At 36.5% G+C, this 20,425-nt stretch overlaps 2 protein-coding genes, 1 long non-coding RNA gene and 1 pseudogene across 4 annotated transcripts; 2 read left to right on the plus strand and 2 right to left on the minus strand.

Annotated features, from left to right (window-relative positions):
* Window positions 1-820: 820 nt before the first annotated feature.
* LOC141847058 (uncharacterized) lies at window positions 821-10,607 on the minus strand (annotated as a pseudogene).
* LOC141848013 (uncharacterized) lies at window positions 6,419-8,532 on the minus strand. 2 transcript variants are annotated; one of them, XR_012603447.1, is made up of 5 exons: window positions 8,338-8,532; window positions 8,147-8,233; window positions 7,964-8,066; window positions 7,803-7,880; window positions 6,419-6,612 (listed from the first exon to the last, which is right to left on the minus strand). It is a non-coding gene; the product is annotated as an uncharacterized LOC141848013 (long non-coding RNA). The 2 variants fall into 2 exon arrangements; XR_012603448.1 differs by having other exon boundaries at window positions 8,147-8,259.
* Window positions 10,608-14,503: 3,896 nt separating the features above from the next.
* Window positions 14,504-17,307, plus strand: LOC141848017 (putative protein-S-isoprenylcysteine O-methyltransferase). Its single transcript, XM_074736128.1, has 5 exons — window positions 14,504-14,728; window positions 15,488-15,731; window positions 16,616-16,744; window positions 16,899-17,001; window positions 17,094-17,307. The coding sequence occupies exons 1-4, from the start codon at window positions 14,596-14,598 to the stop codon at window positions 16,987-16,989; spliced, it is 597 nt and encodes a 198-aa protein (XP_074592229.1). The 5' UTR covers window positions 14,504-14,595; the 3' UTR covers window positions 16,990-17,001; window positions 17,094-17,307.
* Window positions 17,308-19,066: 1,759 nt separating this feature from the next.
* On the plus strand, window positions 19,067-19,760 carry LOC141848104 (homeobox-leucine zipper protein HOX11-like). The gene is made up of 2 exons (XM_074736225.1): window positions 19,067-19,389; window positions 19,467-19,760. The coding sequence occupies exons 1-2, from the start codon at window positions 19,126-19,128 to the stop codon at window positions 19,758-19,760; spliced, it is 558 nt and encodes a 185-aa protein (XP_074592326.1). The 5' UTR covers window positions 19,067-19,125.
* The last annotated feature ends 665 nt before the right edge of the window (window positions 19,761-20,425 follow it).

The raw sequence follows: 20,425 nt of genomic DNA on the forward strand, positions 1-20,425 counted from the left end.
AATAAGGGTTAGAAAAGATAAAATATCAAAAAAATAGCATTGAAACACGAAGATGCAGCTGCATGGCTTATTCTGAGCATGTCTTGTTTTTGCTCTCTTGTGCAGGTGGTGAAAAGGCAAGAAGCAAGATTTTTGTAATGCTTCGAGCATTGCTGGAAATTAGATTGTTACAAACTTGTCATCACTTTTATGTTCTAAATTTGGTCCATCCCTGGTGAACAACATTGCGATAAAGTTCTTGTACTGGTCTGTTCTTAGTGTGTAATATATATGTATATATATCTCATCTTTTAACTTATTCATTAAAAAATTATTAAATATATTTAGTTAATAGATTTATTTTTGCTATATTATTGTCTTATCCTCATTACGAACTTGCCTTAGCACTTTTATGTTCCAAATATATTATTAGTTAATAGATTTGTTTCCTCTTCCTTGTCTGGTAAATATATGAAAGTGAGGTGGTCTAGGAATGCTAGACTTACTATCATATATTTACATGACAAGGAAGAGGGAACAAATCTATTAACTAATAATATATTTGGAACATAAAAGTGCTAAGACAAGTTCTTAATAAGGATAAGACAATAATATAGCAAAAACAAATCTATTAACTAAATATATTTAATAATTTCTTAATGAATAAGTTAAAAGATGAGATATATATAAATATATATTACACACTAAGAACTGACAGTAGAAGAACTTTATCGCAATGTTGTTCACCAAGGATGGACCAAAATTTGGAACATAAAAGTGATGGCAAGTTTGTAACAATCTATTTCCAGCAATGCTTGAAGCATTACAAAAATCTTGCTTCTTACCTTTTCACCACCTGCACAAGAGAGCAAAAACAAGACATGCTCAGAATAAGCCATGCAATTGCATCTTCGTGTTTTAATGCTATTTTTTTGGATATTTTATCTTTTCTAACCCTTATTATTCAGCGGTTAGACTTGTCAACACCACCACCACCACCACTGCCAAAGGCAAAGTTTTCTCCTTGAGGGAACTCTACACTGCCAGATGGTTGAAATTGTGGTGTAACTGGAGGTGAAAGATTCTGTTGACCAGCAAACTGAAAGACTGGTGAAGCAGGCTGAACTACCGGCACACCAAACACTGGTCCAGCTGGTGAAGTTCCTGGTTGGCCCAACTGTTGAAACATACTGTCTGCTGACTGGTTATTGTCTTCAATTTTCTCAATACTCATCTCATTGTCTCCAGCTATGCTGACAACAACTGCTAAATTCTGCAAGCCAAATGTGGGATGTCTAGAACAGACTGATGAAGTACTAGTAGCAGAACTAAAAGAAGATGCTAAATTGGAAGACGAATTAAATATAAATGGTGTGGCAAATGGAAATCCAGAATTTTGAGAAGATGCGCTAGAAACAAAAAGACCAAAAGTAGGCAACGTTGGTGGTTTAGAATTCAAACCAAACAAATTAGAGATCGTTGCCAATGGAAAGGTAGTAGTAGCAGCAGCAGTACTGGGACTGGAAAAACCAGCATCCATGGAAAAAGATGAACTTGAGATGAAAGGATTAGAAATTGTTGTTCCAAAAAATGAGCTGCCCAAACTTGTTGAGGAAGAAATTTTCATTCCGATAGTTGAAGAGGGGATGAACGACTGAAACTGACTCGTCAAGCTGCTAGAAATAAGTGAGGTTCCACTTTGAACTTGAGTTGGAGGAGTTCGACCAAATCCAGTAACAATAACACTAAGGAAGGACTGTTGGCTGTTATCCAGTATCGAAGGAGCCAGTGTCTCTATGTTTAGATATAAAACTGAAAAGGTTGTTGCTTGCACCTGATATTGTTGTTGGTGCAATAGTTGGTTGGCTTCCACCAGCATGCAGAAACAAACTTGATACAAGAGAAGTGATTGCAAAGCTTGAAATACTGGGTGTTGCAGAAACAGTACAACCGCCAGCTCTGTGTTCAGATGTTGACAGGATTTGATTCACTAAATTGTCAGAGCTTCCACTTTCAACTTGAGTTGAAAGAGTTCCAGCAAACCCAGGGGAGTAGCATGTGGAGAGGTTTTGCCACCATTGTGCAGATCTGATGAGGCTAGATTATCAACTTTTGTTGAACTGAAATTAAACTTATTGTCACTTGTACCTAATAAAGTTGGTGAAAAAGTAGATTGGTTCACTCCAGCACTAGGAAACAGACTTGATACAGCAGCAGAATCATTTCCAAAGCTTGGGACTGTGGATGTTGCCATATCGAAGCTACTGTTAACTCTGTTCCCATATGTTAACTAGAATAGACTTGCTGAAGCAGAATTTTGTGAGGTTGGACTTTCAACTTGAGTTGCACAAGTTCCACCAAATCCAGTAACATTAACACTAGACAAGCTGTTGGCACTATTGTCTGGATACAATGAATCTAACTTATTAGACTTTGATGAAATGAAATTAAAATTGTTGCTTGCATCTGATAATGTTTTTGCAACAAGAGAAGATTGACTTCTACTATCTGGAGGAAGAGTTGATGCAGTAGTAGAACCGACTGCAGAATTGGAAAGACTAATTGCTGCTAAAACAGAGCCACTATCAGTGCTTCGAAATAGAGACACAACAGTTGATGTAGAGGATTTGCTTCTAAACTTAAAAAGTGTAGTGTTATCATGATCGAAACTATTTGAATTCACCAGTGATTCATTGTGAGGTTTTCCTTCCAAATTTGTATCATTAACTTCATTCAATGGTTGAGATGCCGAAGTGGAAGAAATGATCAAGGATGTAGATCCAAAGTCGAGTGTAGGAATGGTGGAAAATATACCTGCTACATATGACGTTGAATTATTGCTTAACCTGGTAGCAAGGAAAGTAATGCTATCAATCATTTCATAAACCGCCACCAGTGGAATAGCAGAAGATGGGTAAGACAAATTTAATTAAACCACAAGAAAAGCTTCCATAGTGAGAAACACCAAAAAATATTTTAGCTTTTAAATACACAGTACCTGAAACAAAGGCAGGAAATTTAGCATATTAACTTGTGCATATCTTGTCTATACAAGTACTTCCTCGAATTTTCTGACCTATACTAAGAATTTAGTCCATTAGGTCTTAGTGTCCAACCATATGCTTGCTTCACTTTCTTTAAGAAACAAAAAAGGGAATAAAGGAATGCATTTTGGGATAGAAACATATATATTGTTCAAAGAATAACATTTACAATTTGCCCCTAGCAATAATTACATAACCAAAAAACAAAAATAGTTCCATACCTTGTGCCATGTTCTAGCGTAGAAGAGTGAGAATTGTCCTTTGTCATAGGTAAAGAAAATAAAGCTCTATTAGCTCCCATGGACGCTGAGGTAAACGAAGGAGTCATACCACGTTCTTTTTGTGTCACAAGCTTCTGAATTAAAAGTCATGCAATAGTAGGTGTTGGCGGTGGTTGAGAAGTAAAGGAAGAAGGCATGGAGGGAAAAGTAAAACCCTTGCTATACTCAGCAACAGAATCAATGGAAGGCTTTAGATCAAATGCCTTAGAGAATAAAGATGTTGAAGGAAAGTTTGCAAGCACACTTAGAGGAGATCCCTCAGTTCTTGTTGATGGGATAGCTTTATGCTGAGAAATATTCAACTCGTCTTCATGCTTGAGTTGAGATGAAGGATCCATCACTTTATCCTGAACAACAAAATGATGAAAAAAAAATCTTAAATACAATTGGAAGGATAAAAAAACACCACTTAGATATGGAAATACATTACAATATTTTCAGCCATGACAGAAGAACTTCAATACCTCTGATTCTCTTATCTGAAAAGCTTACTTGTGATTCCCAAAAATTGCTTTGCAATTTGAGATTCCAGCATCAACATCATTATTACCATGTATGGTAGTAGCTGCAACACTAAATTAATATCATTAGCTGCATTTATATATTTGACTCCGAAAGAAGTTGATGCGTCCTCCTTAAACACTCCAACCCTTCTTGATTATGAGATAAAGAATTAATAAAACCCTCAATAAGACAAACAAAAGTAGGTTTATATGCTTTTGAATTGTAAGAGAAGATCAATGAGAGCTTGGCATTTTGAAAATGAATGAATACCATCAGCAATTGTTACATCAAGGGAATTATCCTCTAGTTTGGGTGATTTTCTTGTTGGTGAAGGTGCTAACTCTTGTAGTCTTTGCAAGATTTAGTTTTCCATCTTAGTTGATTGAGCTAAAGCAGGGGCAATATCACAGCTGGATCTTTTATTAAAAATACTTTCCTCGTGTCCATCTAAATAATTAAGTCTTTGATTTGGTGATGGATTATCTTGAAAATCTTTTTTAAATACAGTAGAGGTACAAGGTTCAATATTTCCAGGAAGAACTGAATGGATTATTCTTTTTGAAGAATTCAGACCAAGCTTTTGACGAACTCTTCGTATGAGACAAGTTCATCAAAATTTATCATACGATGTTGAACTTCTTTATTTCAACACCTACAGATAATGAGACAGTTTAAAATTTTTAAGTGATCACACATTATATCACAAAATTTAATGAACTAATATTTTTCTCATGCAATCCTACCAAAAACAAAATAATAATAAAAAAAGACAAGAAGAGAATCCCAAGTTACAAGACACAAAATATATGTCCTTCACTCAAGCTAGAGTTTGTAGTTAGGGTTGTAAATGTACCAGATGTTAGTGAACAAATTTGGTGTTTGGGTCGATAAAGCTCGTTTATATTCGTTCAATAATGAAAAGGTATATAAACTAAACATGCTTCAACACTAGTGAGCTTAGCTCGTTAATGTTCATAAATAAAATTCATAAAAATTTTATAAACAAATTTAGATAAATATTTAACCTAATTTATAAGGACACCAATGTAGTTAGTTGAGCTCGATAAGATTTTTAATAAACAAGTTTGATAAGTAAATAAACAAACTTGAACACTATTAGACCCAACTCGTTTACACCCGTAAGATAGTAGTGAAATGCTTCTGCCATTATCAATCTTTCATAATATGATAAAAATATAGATAAGAAAGTTTTAACATGTACAGGCTCAAGCTAGACAAATTAAAAGTTGCTACTTTATTACGTTAAAGAGATTTCTTGTACAAGTTATTTTGAAGAATAATATCAAATAGAAGTCATCTTAAAGTACATTAACACTAGAGTCTAGTAATGAAAAGGAGAGTAAAAGTCTTAGAATTTAATAGAAATCCAAAACAAGCTGATGCTTTTTGGAATCGGGGAAATAAACAAAAACCTAACTTTAATAGATTTTTCATAAGAAAAGACTGACCCAATTAAGTACAAATTTGAAATTCTTTTTGGATCTACCCTCCAAATTAGTAGCATTTTGAGCATTATTCTTCATGGATTTTTATTTTAACTATCTAATCATATTTTTATTTTCATCAATTTCGAATATTAAAGTCAAAGGCATAATCTTTATCCACTCAAAAATTTCAAGAAACACAACATGCAAAACTAAACTAAAAAAAATTCATGATTAAAGCAATGTTAGGAAGATAAAGGATAACATAGAGAAGATTACAGATTAATTCTCTAGACACGTTAAGTTATTCTTGGAATTATCTATTTCAGAGGAGTATATACTAAATCAAAAGAAATATAGGAGTTATCACTAAAATCAGATGTAATGAATGATTATGTTTTTTTTTTTTTGAAGAGTGAGATAGCTAAAGAACTCATAGAATCCTGGTGAGATATTATTGCTTGTAGAGGAACAACTACATCATCATTTTTCATACCACTTGCTCCAGATTTCTTTAAGTCTAAATCAACAATTCTTGACTGCAATATATCTCATCAAATGCTCACATTGAGCTCTGTTAAAAGATAAAAATGATGGGTACGAGGAATAAAAGGAGTTAAAAACAACACTTAAAAAGCCAAACAAAACCTTTAGATGCATATGATCAATTTCTTGAGTCTGGTTCATCTTCCAAACTGAAATCAAAAGTTAATAGGAAAAGATGACAAAGACACATAGATGTAAAAAAAAAAATGCAGGTAATTGATCCAGTGGATGACATGGAAATCAATTCTAGATGCATGCATAGGTAGCTGGTGAAGAACATTTCCACACAAAGTTATGAAGGTTAAGATTAAAGATACATGAATTAACAAAGAAGCCTCCAAGTTGTAATTAAAGGATGATATGACATGGCATTGTCACGTCCGAGAGATGACCGTCCGAAAATTTTCGACAACATCTCCCCTGTAACTATGATAATTCCCTGAATACATGTGTATAAAAAGGCCAACACAGCCGTTATATGGACTACACGTCCAACCACACACAACACAGATACATAACAGATAAGATATAAGGCCTACAGGGCCACAACAACTAAACTAACACATGCAACTAAAAACTAGAATGTAAAAACGACGAATCCATACAAGTACAAGATATAAAATTTTCGCAGCAAAACATAACTAGAACCAGAACACAATAAGCACAATCTCAAATACTAATACAAGTCCACGAATAACTCCACATAATGAATACAACTAGAATCAATACAAACCAACCCATAAAGTCTCCTGCTGTGAGATGGAAGCAGCCTGGCAGATCTCCAAGCTCCAAATAAATCTCTCTATCTGCTACCTGGGGAAGAATAAGGAAAATTCCTAGGGTCTGGGTAGTGAGTATACAATACTTAGTGGAATACAAAATAGAAGTGCACAATATAACAAGGTATCAAAGGAATGTAAGCATAGATATCAAAGGTATACAGTCTCTACAAAGGATACATAAGGAAAAGGTAACTACTAATCAACAGATAATAGGATATATCAACTGAGGTAAAGAAAAGGTATACAGTCTCTACAATGATACATAAAGAAAAGATAACTACTAATCAACAGGTAACAGGAATTATGGAATAGAACATGATATATCAACTGGGATAACAAAAGTATACAGTCTCTACAAGTGATACCTAAGAAAAAGATCAATACTGTATAACAAGTAATAGGAATCATGCAAATGCAATCAATGCATGTAATGTCAAATAATGCAACAAACATATATCATACAAGTGCAACAATCACATACAGATGATGCAATAAATAAACTATTAGCAAGTGCAGTAAAATAACCTACCAATATATGCATACACATATGCAACACATATCAAATGGACAACAACCTCTAATCGGCAAACTCAACAACCCTAACCAACCTATAACACAAAATCCTAATAAAACAAATCCACCGGATCCCACATCAAACTAATTTAATTAACCTAACTAACCTAATTAACCTAACTAAACTAACTAACCTATCATCAAGCAACTATTAATCCAATCAACCAGTCCCGAACCGATCAACAGAAACCCACAACAGATCATAATCCTACTTAACCAAACGGATCCAACCTATCCCACATCAAAACCTAATCTCTGATCGGATTGTGCCTGATCGAGTCTTGCCATTAATTCAAGCTACAACTAACAGATCCAATCAGATTCAACTTGAAACCCTAAAATCCAACCATACAACCAACCTCAACATCTAACTCCAACAAGTCCATCAAAATCCATCAAAGTAACAATCAACCACACAAAAATCCTACACTGTATAGATCAAGCAAATGTAAAACAACTCATCAAACCCAATCACCACAATCCTAACCGACCAATTCTAACTCTATCAATTCCAACCCTTACAACAAAATCAACAGATCTGGACAGATCAGTTCATCCTATAACCTAATCACACCGATCCCATAAACTCATTGAATCCCAATAGATCTACTATCATCAAACAATGATGAACTAGAATCAAGATCTTACCTCAACGGATGAGAAGCGATCGTGCCCTAGATCAGCCCAATTCCAATCCCTCCTTCTCTGTCCAAAATCCACAGAATCCTACCGAACAGAGCATCATTCATCAACCAACCTTCAAGCCATGTCCGAAACAATGCTTAATCAAATTCTAGAAAAGAACTTACCTCGATTCAAGCTGATCTTGCCCTAGACTTCAGACTTCAGCCGTTCTTCCCTAATCCAGACCAAATCTCTGATCAAGATTCGCCGCCAACCCACAGATCAATCCTTGAAATCCGAATGAACGGAATAACCCCAACTTCTAATCTACAACAAAATCTAACCAGAAATCAAGATAAGAAACTTACCTCAGATCAATTGGATGCCCTAGAACCAGCCTTGCCCTAAATCCAGCTTCGGTTCCTCCCCTTCGCTGTCGACACCCACCGTCACCCCTTCAATCGGATTCCAGCAAATCAAGCTATAAACTCCATCAGAATAGGAAAGAATATACCCAAAGATCCAAGAAATTCCGACGAAACCAAGAAATTCCACTTACCGATCGATTCCTCCGCTCTCCCCTCTGTCGCTTCGCGTTGATTGCCGTCGCCCGATAGCCCTCAACCACCCTCGGCGAGATTCCCGTCCGACGGCCGAAGATCCTAACCACCGGCAGCTCTCCTCGTCGTCGGCACAGACGAGGGCAGCTAATGCGATCGAGAAGACGAAGATGAACAGAGGCGAAATCGCGATCAAACAGGGAAAGAGGTCACGGCTCGGCAAAGGGAAGAATCGCGGTTTTATACGAATTCCCAACGTTAACGGGTTAACCCGATTTGTAACCTTTAACCCTATATCCTAAATGGGCTTATGGGTTAATGGGCCAGTTTATTTAGGCTCTTCATTAGCTGATCCAATTGAGCTTAAATGGGATTAATATTAATTTGTTTTATTAAACCTTAATGACAACTATTAGAGGTAAAGCTTATTTACCTCATTTAACCCCTTAAATGGCTTCTTTAATCCTCTCTTAAACCTCAACAATTATGATTATTTGTTTACAAACAACCCCTACAATTTCTAGTATTTTATAGGCAAACAAAAGAATCTTCCTCTCTACATCCATAGCAACTTTCTAATAAGAAGGATTGATATAGAAGGAAGGAATCCAAGAAGCTCAACCTTACTAATAACTCTAGTTTTGAGGTGTTTCAAATGACAATGAATTTCAAGGAGAAGAATGGCGTAAGGTACTTACCTTGTGAAAATTTTCTTCTTAATAAATTGTTCAAATTCTAAAATTATATTGTCCGTAGGATTATTTGCTGCAATATTTTTGTTGTAGTTTTATTTTCTGGTAGTTCACCTGAGAGCTCCTGCATGGCAAACGAGTATTCACAAATAAGGACCATGAAATGTGTTACTGAATTATCTAGTTATAAACATCAGGTTCATCATATACAGCATCATGTTTTTTCATTAGTATCCTTTCAAATCCATTCATGGAAATTGAGCAAAAATACTACTCTGTGACCCACCAGGATCCAAATCACATAAAAAATTGAACTTGGAGAAATAAAGCATCATAGACCAACCCTAATAGTCCTCCCTTAACACTTGGTACGACTTAAAGGGTTACAGTTTATTATTGGTATTAACTTATTGTAAATGGTAAGACAATAATACTCACTATCTGACACAATAAATGAGTTCATAGGACTCATATATTGTATAAATTTTAAATTTTTTTTAAAATATCTTAGCTCCATCAACTAGTTTTGTCTCAAAAGTGATTAATGGACCTAGAGATATTCAAATCACTCCAAACAAACTCTTATGTGTTCGACTCAGTTTCCTTATTACACTCATGCCGTCAAACATCATCGTGATACACTATATTGAATCCATTTTTTTAAACTCGTTCCCGTCTTGAGAAATGGTATCGGAGCCTCATTGTAAATGGTATGACAATGACACTATCTATCCGACACTACAAATGAGTTGATGAGACTCTCCTATAATAGACAAAATTAAATTTTTAATTTTTAGAATGTCCTAGGTCCATCAATCGATTTCGTCTAAAAAGTGGTTGATAGACCTAGAGATGTCCAAATCATTCTAAACAAACTTCTATATGATTGAATTGCCATATCGTCAAACATAATCACGATACACTATATTGACAACAACGATTTTTTCCAACTTGATTCAAGTATGATAAATGATGTTAAAAGTGCATTACAAGGATCACGACGATCATACTCACTTACCAACACACCACAAATCAGTTCCTTGAACTTCTATTTTTGAAAGATATCAAAATTTTGATTTTGTGAATAACGAATGTCCATCGATCAGTTTCATCCAAAGGTGACTAATAGACTTAAAGAACTCGGAATAATTTCAAACGAACATCTATCTACTCATCTAATGTTCTTGAATATATATATGTCCTCGAATAATAATATGATATACTATATTGAATGGCGACTCAGAAGCAAATTTTTAGACGAAGACAATAATAAAAGAGATTAAGTTTTTTTTAAAAAAAAAACTAAAATAATTCACAGTTTTTTTTTTCTCGAATGAATAGCCAAAAGGAAGGAGTACTTTAGGAAAGAGAATAAAAACATATTTAATTTGGTCAATTAAAAAAATGAAATACTCATTTTAGATTATCGTAGTTTTTTTCCCCATGAATATATATATATATATATACCCCTAGCGACCGAAACACACTTCTCCGCATTCCCGTTCCCGATCCCGAGTCCCGAACGAAGAGGACCAACCGGCGAGCACCAATCGCGAGAAGCCGCCGGCGTCGGACATCGTTGATCTCCTTGACTCCTACATCTCACCTAACTCACGGCCACATCACCGGAGAATCACCAAGTCGGCAGATCTTCTACCACCTCACGTCCTCTTCCTCACCTCGCGCACGCCGGCGGTCCCACACGTCGTCGATCGTGCATTCGTCCACGCGCAACCGTCCTCCTCCTCCTGGCCTCACACCGTTGCCACAGCAGGTCGTCCATGCCTATGATCTATTCATTCCAAATTTATATCCCTGATTTCCTTGTTCACATGGATGGAAATCTGGGAAATTCGAAATGATTTATGAAGTTTTGAACCTGAGAAGATTCAGGTTCAAACTGAATCTGATTTCAGTTTCTGGGCTTGAATATGAATTTGAATGTGATATTATGGTCACATGGATGGATAATCTGGATCTGGTTCTGGAAAACTGACTTTGAATTGTGTTTGGTTTTGGATTCTGTTTACAGTGTTTTCATGTTGATTGTGGTGCATTGTTCTCATATTGTTTGTGTTGTGTGAAACATAAAAATTGATTGGAGTCTCAAAACTGTTTCAGCTGAGCTTAAATCAAATGAGATGATGGATGGAAAGATAGGTTTTGTTGGCACCTTGTAGAATACATGTGAATAGTTTGTACTGTCTTTTCAGCTTTTCATTTTTGGATTATGAGCTGATAGAGGAGATGAAGACTTTTTTCAAAAGATTTTGTTCAGAGGGTACATGCATATATTCTTTCTAATCCAAAAAACACTCACTTGCCCTTGTGAAAAAAAAAAAACTTAATTATTTTAGTTGGGATTTATGATCTTGATGGATCTAGGTTGGTTTGACTAATGGACTCTACCAGATCAATGTCCAGCTCAACAGGCAGTTCGAATGTTTGACACTGGTCTGATCCCTAAACTAGTGATACATAGCTCATCTAGTTCGACTATCTGCTCAATTTTATATTTATGCTTTTGTGTCACCAGTTAGTGACATTTGGAATTGTAATGGAGATGATTAAATTGCCCTTGGGAATTTATACATCTAGTTCAGCTGGGATTTCCCATTTTCTGTCTATATCTGAGATCAATGCAAAGTAGAAGAGCATAGATGCTTGCTACAAAGGAAGAGAAGGCAGATCAGTTGTTCAGCAGCCATTTAGTTGTTTCAATTTTGGATTCCCAATTTGTTTTGGTTTCTTCTTTTTGATCATTATTTGTTCTCTGGTTTCTAATTTGATTAGGATGTAGAGATTCTTGGTGACTTTGGATAGAGATCAAAGTTATACTTTTACCCTCATGTGTAGTTTTACTCGGATTAAATAATGCTGATAGAAACATGTGTTCAATGACTTTGGATTTCAGAAAAAATGGATGACTCAATTCTGTTTGTGAATGTTTCAGATTAAATGAGATTTCACTTTTGAATATTTTTGATCAAATGAGATTTCACTCTTCAGCTTGTAGTCCGTCGTCTGCAGCCATTACCTTACTGATCATGATCTTTTACCATCGCCAACTTCTTGCAAAACTGGGAGCCAACATGGATGAAGGGTAAAATGGGTTTTCCACATCAAGAATGAGCTTTCCCTCTCTTCCCAACTAATTATGCCCATAGTTTGGTGAAAAACATAGGAGCCAAATGGATTTTTGCAGGTTTCAATTTGCTAGCGGATGTGCTAGAGTAAACAAGGAGGAATATGGCTCATAGTAGAAATTGTGCATTTCCATGGAATTGATCTTCTTTCACCGAAATAAACACAACATAAATGAATTTTTCTATCCCTCATGTGAGACTCCTTTGACCTAACTTCCATAGCCTACATGACTCCATTGTTGTGAACTTTCTGTGAGGTTTCCTCCCCTTGCAACACTTTAGTCAAGCGTTGTGACATCCACCCTTAAAGCCTAGCTGTTCCCCTACTAAGAAATCACACTGTCGAGCCCTCCCTAGTTGCGCTGAGCTACTCAAGGCGCCTCTTCTCCCTCAAGTTTCTCAGGCCCCTTCACTATTGTTTGCTGTTGTTGGTCCAGCTGTAAGAGTTTTACCCTGACACTAGCTACCTAGGTTGACCCCTGTTGGAATCTTTGTTGGTGAGTTTCTTGTAGTCAACCCAACAACTCCCTCCCCCCTCATGTCAACCTACACACACATCGTCACCATCCACTTTAATTTTTTTTCCTTCCAGTTTTGTTTTGAGAATTTGTTGCTAGCCTCTGCCAAGGCAATTGTTAACAGCCTTGTGGTTTCGGTTGGGATTGACAATTACTTCCCTAGCACAACATTCTCACTCGAGAGTTGACACCCCTTGCTTTGCTGTCGGTGAGACCTCATATCTATTCCCTTGGTTTCATTTTGAATTCATGGTGGGAGCTTACTGCTTGTTTGCGGACAAATGGTGCCTCCAACCTTTGAGATTGATGATGTATTGTGACCGTTCAGGAAGGGCTATGTAATAATCAACTCTATGCTTTATAGCATCACTATTATTTTCGTTTAAGGTCCGCAAATAGAAAAGCATATTCTAATATATTGTATGATGCCTAATGGATTGAATTTCCTTTTATGATTTTTAGTATAGTTATTGTAGTTCTATGTTTTGTATACTACTAACTTTGTATGCAAACTTATTTAGATAGTTTCTGTTTTAGACATTTGTTAATGTTGGGTTACTCACCTTTTGTATAAAAGGCTTAACTCTAGTGGTATGCTTGAGCATATCTCATAGGAGGGTGGAGATGAGTATTTAGTTATTTTTGATTAAATTAACTGCATTATATAATTCAAATGTAATGCATCAATTTAGGTGCTTCTATGTAGATCAATTAGTTAGAGGTGCTTATAGATTTTTGGGGCGAGCCAGTGGGGTTTGAGTTCTCATTCAAGTGGGTGCTCCTGAATGTTCCTTTTAGCTTACCCTGTGCATCATTAAAATAATTGAGGTTTAGGAAACTCACCATATAATAGAGGTCTAGGAAGATTCCGGTAGGGTCCTCTTGCTAGGGGCTTTTGAAAATGCCGGAGTAGCAACCTAAGTAGTCAGCATCAGGGAAAAACTTTGTTGCAATTAGACTTGTAGCAACCGCCAACAGTAAGGGGGCATAAGAGAAACTCAAGGGAGAAGAATGGAGCTATGTAGCGAAGCTCGACACAAGGAGGGCTCAATGACGTGAGCTAAGCGGGGAACAATTAGCGTTTGGGGGAGGAAGTTGTAGGTATTGATGCAATCAGGTACCAAATTAAAAATCTAATCATAATGTTTTGATGTGGTTGCCAAAGGATTATTCTTACTAAAATATATTTTTCTTTATTAGAGGAAAACTAAACAAATGTGTGTTTAAAATTTTTAACTTATCAATAGTAGGGCTCTGGCTTATAGGATTTGATGCCTGCCAAGGGGGAGAGAACGTCGGGGTGGAGGTGTCACTTAGGGAGAGGAGATTTTTGTGGTGCTTGGACAGATTTAAAGGGATGTGAAACTCAGGTGAACAAAGGAATTGTGGAGCTTCGTTGTCTTGACTTGAAACTAAATAGAAGGTTGTCTCATTAATTCTTCTTTGTATATTTGTTGTATTTCTCTATTTGGTCTCAGAAGTATTCATCACTTGAACCTTCAGAAGGATAAAGCTGAAAAATATGTAAAGTTTGGAATTTAAGTGTTCTTCCTTCTCCCAATTTTTGTTTACTCATCCGCTTTCTAATTGTGAGATTGGTTGTTTCCCTTGTTAATACTTTGAGGTTATCTTGCAGATTTTTTTAATCACTCTTATGAGTAGTATTTTGTTGAATCAAATTGTGCGATTGATTTTGTATGATAATCTTTTTCATTCCAAATTTTTAGCCAATTTCAAGTAATTTCCTTGCTTGGTTCGTATTCCACATTAAACATTGCTTTACATGTATATATAGATATAGAAATATGGAAGCCAAGGCCCGAGTAACCTAATCCTGTACTCCTTTTCCTGATGCTGCACCTGATTGAAAGGGTTACAAGTCTCAAAACATTGGTCAACTAATGCTGACAGCTCCCATGACCAGCACAGCTTCCTGGCATCTATTGGAGTTCCTTGTTGCCATCATCTGCTTCCACTCCTCTGAATACATGCTTGCTATCTTCTTCCATGGCCAGTCCAGTGTTACCCTCAGCTGTGAGTAGCTCTATTCCCTCTCTGTGTATGTACATCTTGAGTTGTTAGTTTCTATACTTATTGGTTCGAGGAGTTCACCTTTGAATTTGAAAATTATTGGACAGTAAAATGTTTGTTCATGTTGCTAGAAACAATTTCTATTTTGGTATATATGTATGGAGTCATGTGTAGAGGTAAACTATTAACTCGTGCATGAGATTTTATATAATTTTGACTTGAATTATTAGGGCTTCTTTCTTTTTCTGTCTTTTATGCATTTCACTTTGTTGTTTTTTTTGGGTTTAATGATGTTGTGAATTTTCCATTGGAAAAAGTGACCCTCTTTGTGATAATCGGGCGTTAAATAGTTTTTCTTCCACTGTAAATTTGGTAAGTATATCTCATTTAAGCATATATATTTTGTTTTTAGTTCAACTAACAGACATCTTTAATCCATGAATTGTTTGTTGCTCTTGTTGGCCTTTAATTCACGTAAAAATGGTAGAAGCTTATACTGATTTTTATGATGGAGGCTGAGCACATAATCTTTTAAAGCGTCTGTATTTCAAAAGTTCTGGAACTTATGACCTTGTTTAATAATTCCATTGTCCAAGATATTGTGCCTATGCTGAAATATTTTTTTTTATCAAAACACAATGGGTCTCTGTATTCCTATATATGTTTTCATGAAATTGGAGGATCAAAATGTGGTTATTCTTGTGATTTTCTTGCTAATTCATTCTGAGAGATTAATGCATTGATAATATGCTTATTGTGCAGCACTTTTGATTAGCCAGCATTATCTCATTGCGATGACTTGTGCACTGATGGAATATGCTATAGAGTTTCACTTCTTTCCGAGTTTAAAAGAGCATTGGTTGGTTAGTAATATTGGACTTATGATGGTGCTATTTGGAGAGTTTATACGTAAAGCTGCCATCCTTACTGCTGGCCGGTCGTTCACACATATGATAAGAAGATATTATGAGGATGATCATGAATTGATTACTCATGGTATTTACAGGTATTAGAATGCATTTATGTGATGGCTTGTCTCTATTTTAGTACCAAAATTAGAGCATATTACTTTTCCTTTGTTGTGGTTGGCTCAAGCAACAATCTATTTATTTAGTGGAACTAGGGCTTGTAATTCTTCTTTATGAATAAGAAATTAGATTTACATATAACACAATTTTCATAAATGAATGATATATCAGATAGAACCAGCACAGGCTAGGACAATTTATCTGTTTTTGTTCGTGTGGATATTTCAAGAAGAAAAGTATTTGATAACTAAAGACGAAAGGACATGGGAAGAACAAGTGTTATTAGTGCTTAACTTATCAATTTGAACAACTTAGAATTTGTTCTTCTTACATGTTAATTTCTATCTGGTAACGCATGATTTATCAATATCACGGGTCAACTACATGGATTTTATCCACCATTCGTCTCAATTCAATGCTGACGCTAGCAGTGTTGAAATCAATTATGAACTATTGGATAAAATGAGAACAACTCCATTTGTGATTACATTAACTAGATTTTCATCAACTCTTAGGACATTATTTTCATATGCATGAAAATAACTGTCCGTTTATTGGAGAATATTGTTCATTTGTTGAAAAACAGCGAAGATATCTTTGCAAATGCTCAATTATGGTTTCAGATGTGTTATTTTCCCCAGTCTGTTAGCTTGAATCTCCTCCGATGGCCAGTGATTCAACTCATAGTCTCATATCTTGTGAATCACTCTTTGAATATCTTGAACTCAGTCCTGGAATTGATTTATAATGTTATATACGTTAATTCTTCAAGAGCATACTTTTCAAATATTCATCTATTTTCTCATGTTATCAAGATCAGTAACTAAGATTTCCTTGTATCTTCACTATATCTGAGAAACAGATTTGTTCGCCATCCTGGCTATTCTGGATTCTTCATTTGGGCAGCTGGAACACAGGTTATGCTCTGCAATCCAGTCTCCTTCATTGGTTTTGTAGCTGTTGTTTGGCGATTTTTCTACACACGGATACCGTATCCTGTTTGTGAAGGAATTATTTTCTATCTTTTGCCTATTTCTATATACTTCTTTTTTGGCTTTTTAGCTACAAACCTGATTGATTGAGCATCATTATTTTGCGGTTCAAAGAAATTGCACAATTCTAGTTTGGTCCTTAACGAGGAACAGATATGAAGAATTTTTCTTGAGGCAGTTTTTTGGTTCACTGTATGCGGAATATGCAAGAAGAGTTCCATCTGGCCTTCCTTTTGTTAAATAAACTAGTAACATGGTTGGTAATATTCAATTACTTTTCGTAGCACATCGTTAAGCCTATGGATCATCCATGAACTTGTCTTAACAGAATTTCTGATGCCTATCCAGTGGAAGACATTCAACAAATAAATTGAAGCGCATCCGATCTTCGCTTCAGCTGAGCTAGAAAAAGGAAAAATGTAAGTAGGATCCACAGTGGTTTCCAAGGAGACTATCTTGTAATAAGATTATAAAGAACTAGTCATGTTGAGAAATTTCTGGTGTTGAATAATTTAGTTTTAATTATTATCTTGTCACAGTTCTTAAAGGATGAGAAAGAAGGCTTCAAGTTTGGACTATTTGAAGTTTTGGCAATAAAATTCCTAACAATTCAGTTAGTAGCTCCTGGTCGAGAATCAGAAAGAACACTCAGAATTATGCATAGTGTACACAGGGATTGTGAAAAAGGCCATACTTGTTAGGCAGGAACAAAGCAAAGGACCAAAGTGGAATGAGATTCCCATTAGAACAGGAGTAAGAATGTGATATTAATACATGTTACCCCAATAATCATGTCATTAGGGTACCGAGAAGCTCGAGAGGTCTTCTAGATTGCTCGTAAGATTAAAGTTAACCGCGAGTTTGGTAGGTTGTCATAGAACTAGAAGACCTAGTAGACAAATTAGTTACTAGAGATTGAGAGAGACTAGAATCTTGGGGTTCACATTTTAGAAATGTCATTAGGGTGGTAATGTATTAGCTTTCAATAAAGGAACAAGTGGTTTACATAGAGACAGTAGGTTGTAAGTTGAGTAAAGTTAGAATCTCTGAATAAATTATATCGACTTGAAGTGACCCTAGTTGACTAAAGGAATGAGTTGATTAAAAGCATTCTGCATAGAGAATAATAAAAATATATTCGAGCTCAAATCGACTAGATTAGAATTCAATTGATTAGACACTAGGATAGTTGATTGGAAATTTGTCTAGTTGACTAATCTATAGACCTTTGGAAAGTATTCAAAACTTAGTTGTTGAAGCCTTATTTATATAACTCTTAGGTGTCTTTTTTTCAACAATAATGCACAAAATTAAGTGACATACTACTATGACAAAAGAGGAAAGGAAACGATTTTCAAAGATTTTGGATTAAGAGAAGGCTCATATTCTATATATAAGCTTTTTGATAACTTCTCTTGTTACCATTCATATACTCTCTTATAAGAGAAAATTTACCTACGAGCTTTTCTCCATCTCTTGAAGGAGATTGATAGTAGATTTTAAGGAGTGACTCACTTAACTAGTCAATAGATCTCGGACTTATGCATACCTTTGATTTTCAAAAAATATTATATTCTGTACTAATATTTTTTTCAGAAAAACAAAAAGGCAAAGCTAAACAAGTAATTTTCTTTTATATTTATAGATAACTTAGCAATACCAGTAATGATAGATCAATCATGTTCTTGACTAGTCAAAAAAGGTTGTGCAAGTGTAACTCAGAGTCTTCTTCAACTGATCAGTATCCATGAAGAAAGAAAGATCTGGTCCATCATAATCCAAAATCATGTCTCCTTCCTCCAAATCCTTAGCCTTCAACTCTCATCTAATGCCATGAAGGAGATGTTAATGCCGTAGTTAAGATCATCTAATGGAGCATACACAAACAATTAAGGTCCACAACCTTTCTTCCTCATACGTTATAATAATGGTGTTTGGTGATGAATCATGAGTTCTTGCTTGGGAGTTAGGGTTGCAGGTGGTGGACCCACCAGCAGCAGCTGCTGCTGCTGCATGCATGCATGCACTCATTGCTTCACCAAAATCTTTCTCTTCAAGATTTAGATTCTGTGTTCTAGTAACAACAATCATCTGCATGACAGTAAATGAACCATGTCAAAATTAAATATATGCATAAATGAGATTTATTCTGCACTGACAGAAACTGATCGATCAAGCATGTTTGTCACTTGACTCTTTTTTTTTTTAATAAGAAAAAAATTCTTCAGGAAACTGCCAGGAAATTTAAGGGCTGATGAGTTAATGGTTTATTCAAACATTGATTATTGATTTCTCTATAAAGTCTTTGTTTCCATGTCTCTCTTCTTCCAGCCAAACTGATTTGTCCTCGCTCGATCGTCCTCCTCCCCTGTTTCAGTTCATGGAAGGGGAAGAAGAATTCGACACCAGGCTTGCACTCGGAATCGGCACCAGAAACCCCACTGCTACGCTCCATTTCGATGCTCTGTTTCCGGTTCGGTTGAAGGAAGAAGACGACGAAGAAGTCGTCAGTACTGGAAAAGCAGCCAGCAACTGCAGCAGCGAGAGGCAGACAGTTTGCGGGAGGAAGAAGAAGCTCAAGCTCGCGAGGGAGCAAGTCCGGCTGCTCGAGGAAAGCTTCGGCGAGCGCAGCACTCTCGATACGGTACGTAATTGAACTCGATCGTGGTTTAATTTTATTTTTGTGCTTGGATTTGATCGTTGAGGCTGTCGTCGTTGCAGGCGCAAAAGCAGGATCTGGCCGAGCGGCTCTGCATCCGGCCGCGGCAAGTGGAGGTGTGGTTCCAGAACAGGCGAGCGAGGACGAAGACGAGGCAGATGGAGGCGGAGTGCGAGCACCTGAGGCGGCGCTGCGAGAGGCTGGACGAGGAGAACCGGAGGCTGAAGAAGGAGCTGCTGCAGCTGGCGAAGGCGATGGCTGTGTCCGTACTGTGCCCTTCCTGTGAGAGGATCACCGGTAACAGGAGGAAGGGCGCGCCGGTGGACGCCGCCGGGATTCGCCACCGGCGAACGTAACTGACGATTGTATATAAATTATTATAATATTATTTTTCAAATAATTTTGTGTTCGAATTCTACTTCAGAAGTAAGCAATAATTGTTGGAGTTTGTTTGTGGTTAAAATTGAGACGATTAATCAGCACACGCCTTGCGATCGTCGCCGATCGAGGTTAGTGCAAGTGAAATCCCGGCGTTGATCGGTATATTTCGTTGAATTTCGAGGAAATGCACGTACGGTCAATGTGGGGTCAAAAAATTTAGTCAACATCGAAGGCACTGACGTCATCATGGGCGTGGCGTTTTGGATTAGGATCAGGGTTTAGGATTATAAAAAAAAAATTTGATAAACCTAGTTAGTCCCATTGACTATTTCTGGGGTGACCGATTCGGCCTCATGAAAGTTTTCCATCGGCCACAGGGTAAATCGGGAAGTGCACGCAACGGCCAGTCCAAACGTCAACATTCTTTGATTGCGTTCCCCATCTGGAGAAAAATTCCTGCAAATACACTGTAACTGGAGATCGAACCGCAGGTGTCTGGGTCACGACATTGATAGGTACAATCGCAATCTGGATTGTAGGATCGTATGATCCTATGACCTAGAAGCAATAAATCGATCCGGGATAGATTGAGATTGGATTTTGCAGTGGAATTGGAATATGATCGTTGAAATTGTACAAG

Source organism: Curcuma longa, chromosome 16 (genome assembly GCF_044706935.1).
Source record: "Curcuma longa cultivar G26 ecotype Majalengka, Jawa Barat chromosome 16, ITB_CL_G26_1.1, whole genome shotgun sequence".
In the NCBI taxonomy this organism is placed as follows: domain Eukaryota; kingdom Viridiplantae; phylum Streptophyta; class Magnoliopsida; order Zingiberales; family Zingiberaceae; genus Curcuma; species Curcuma longa.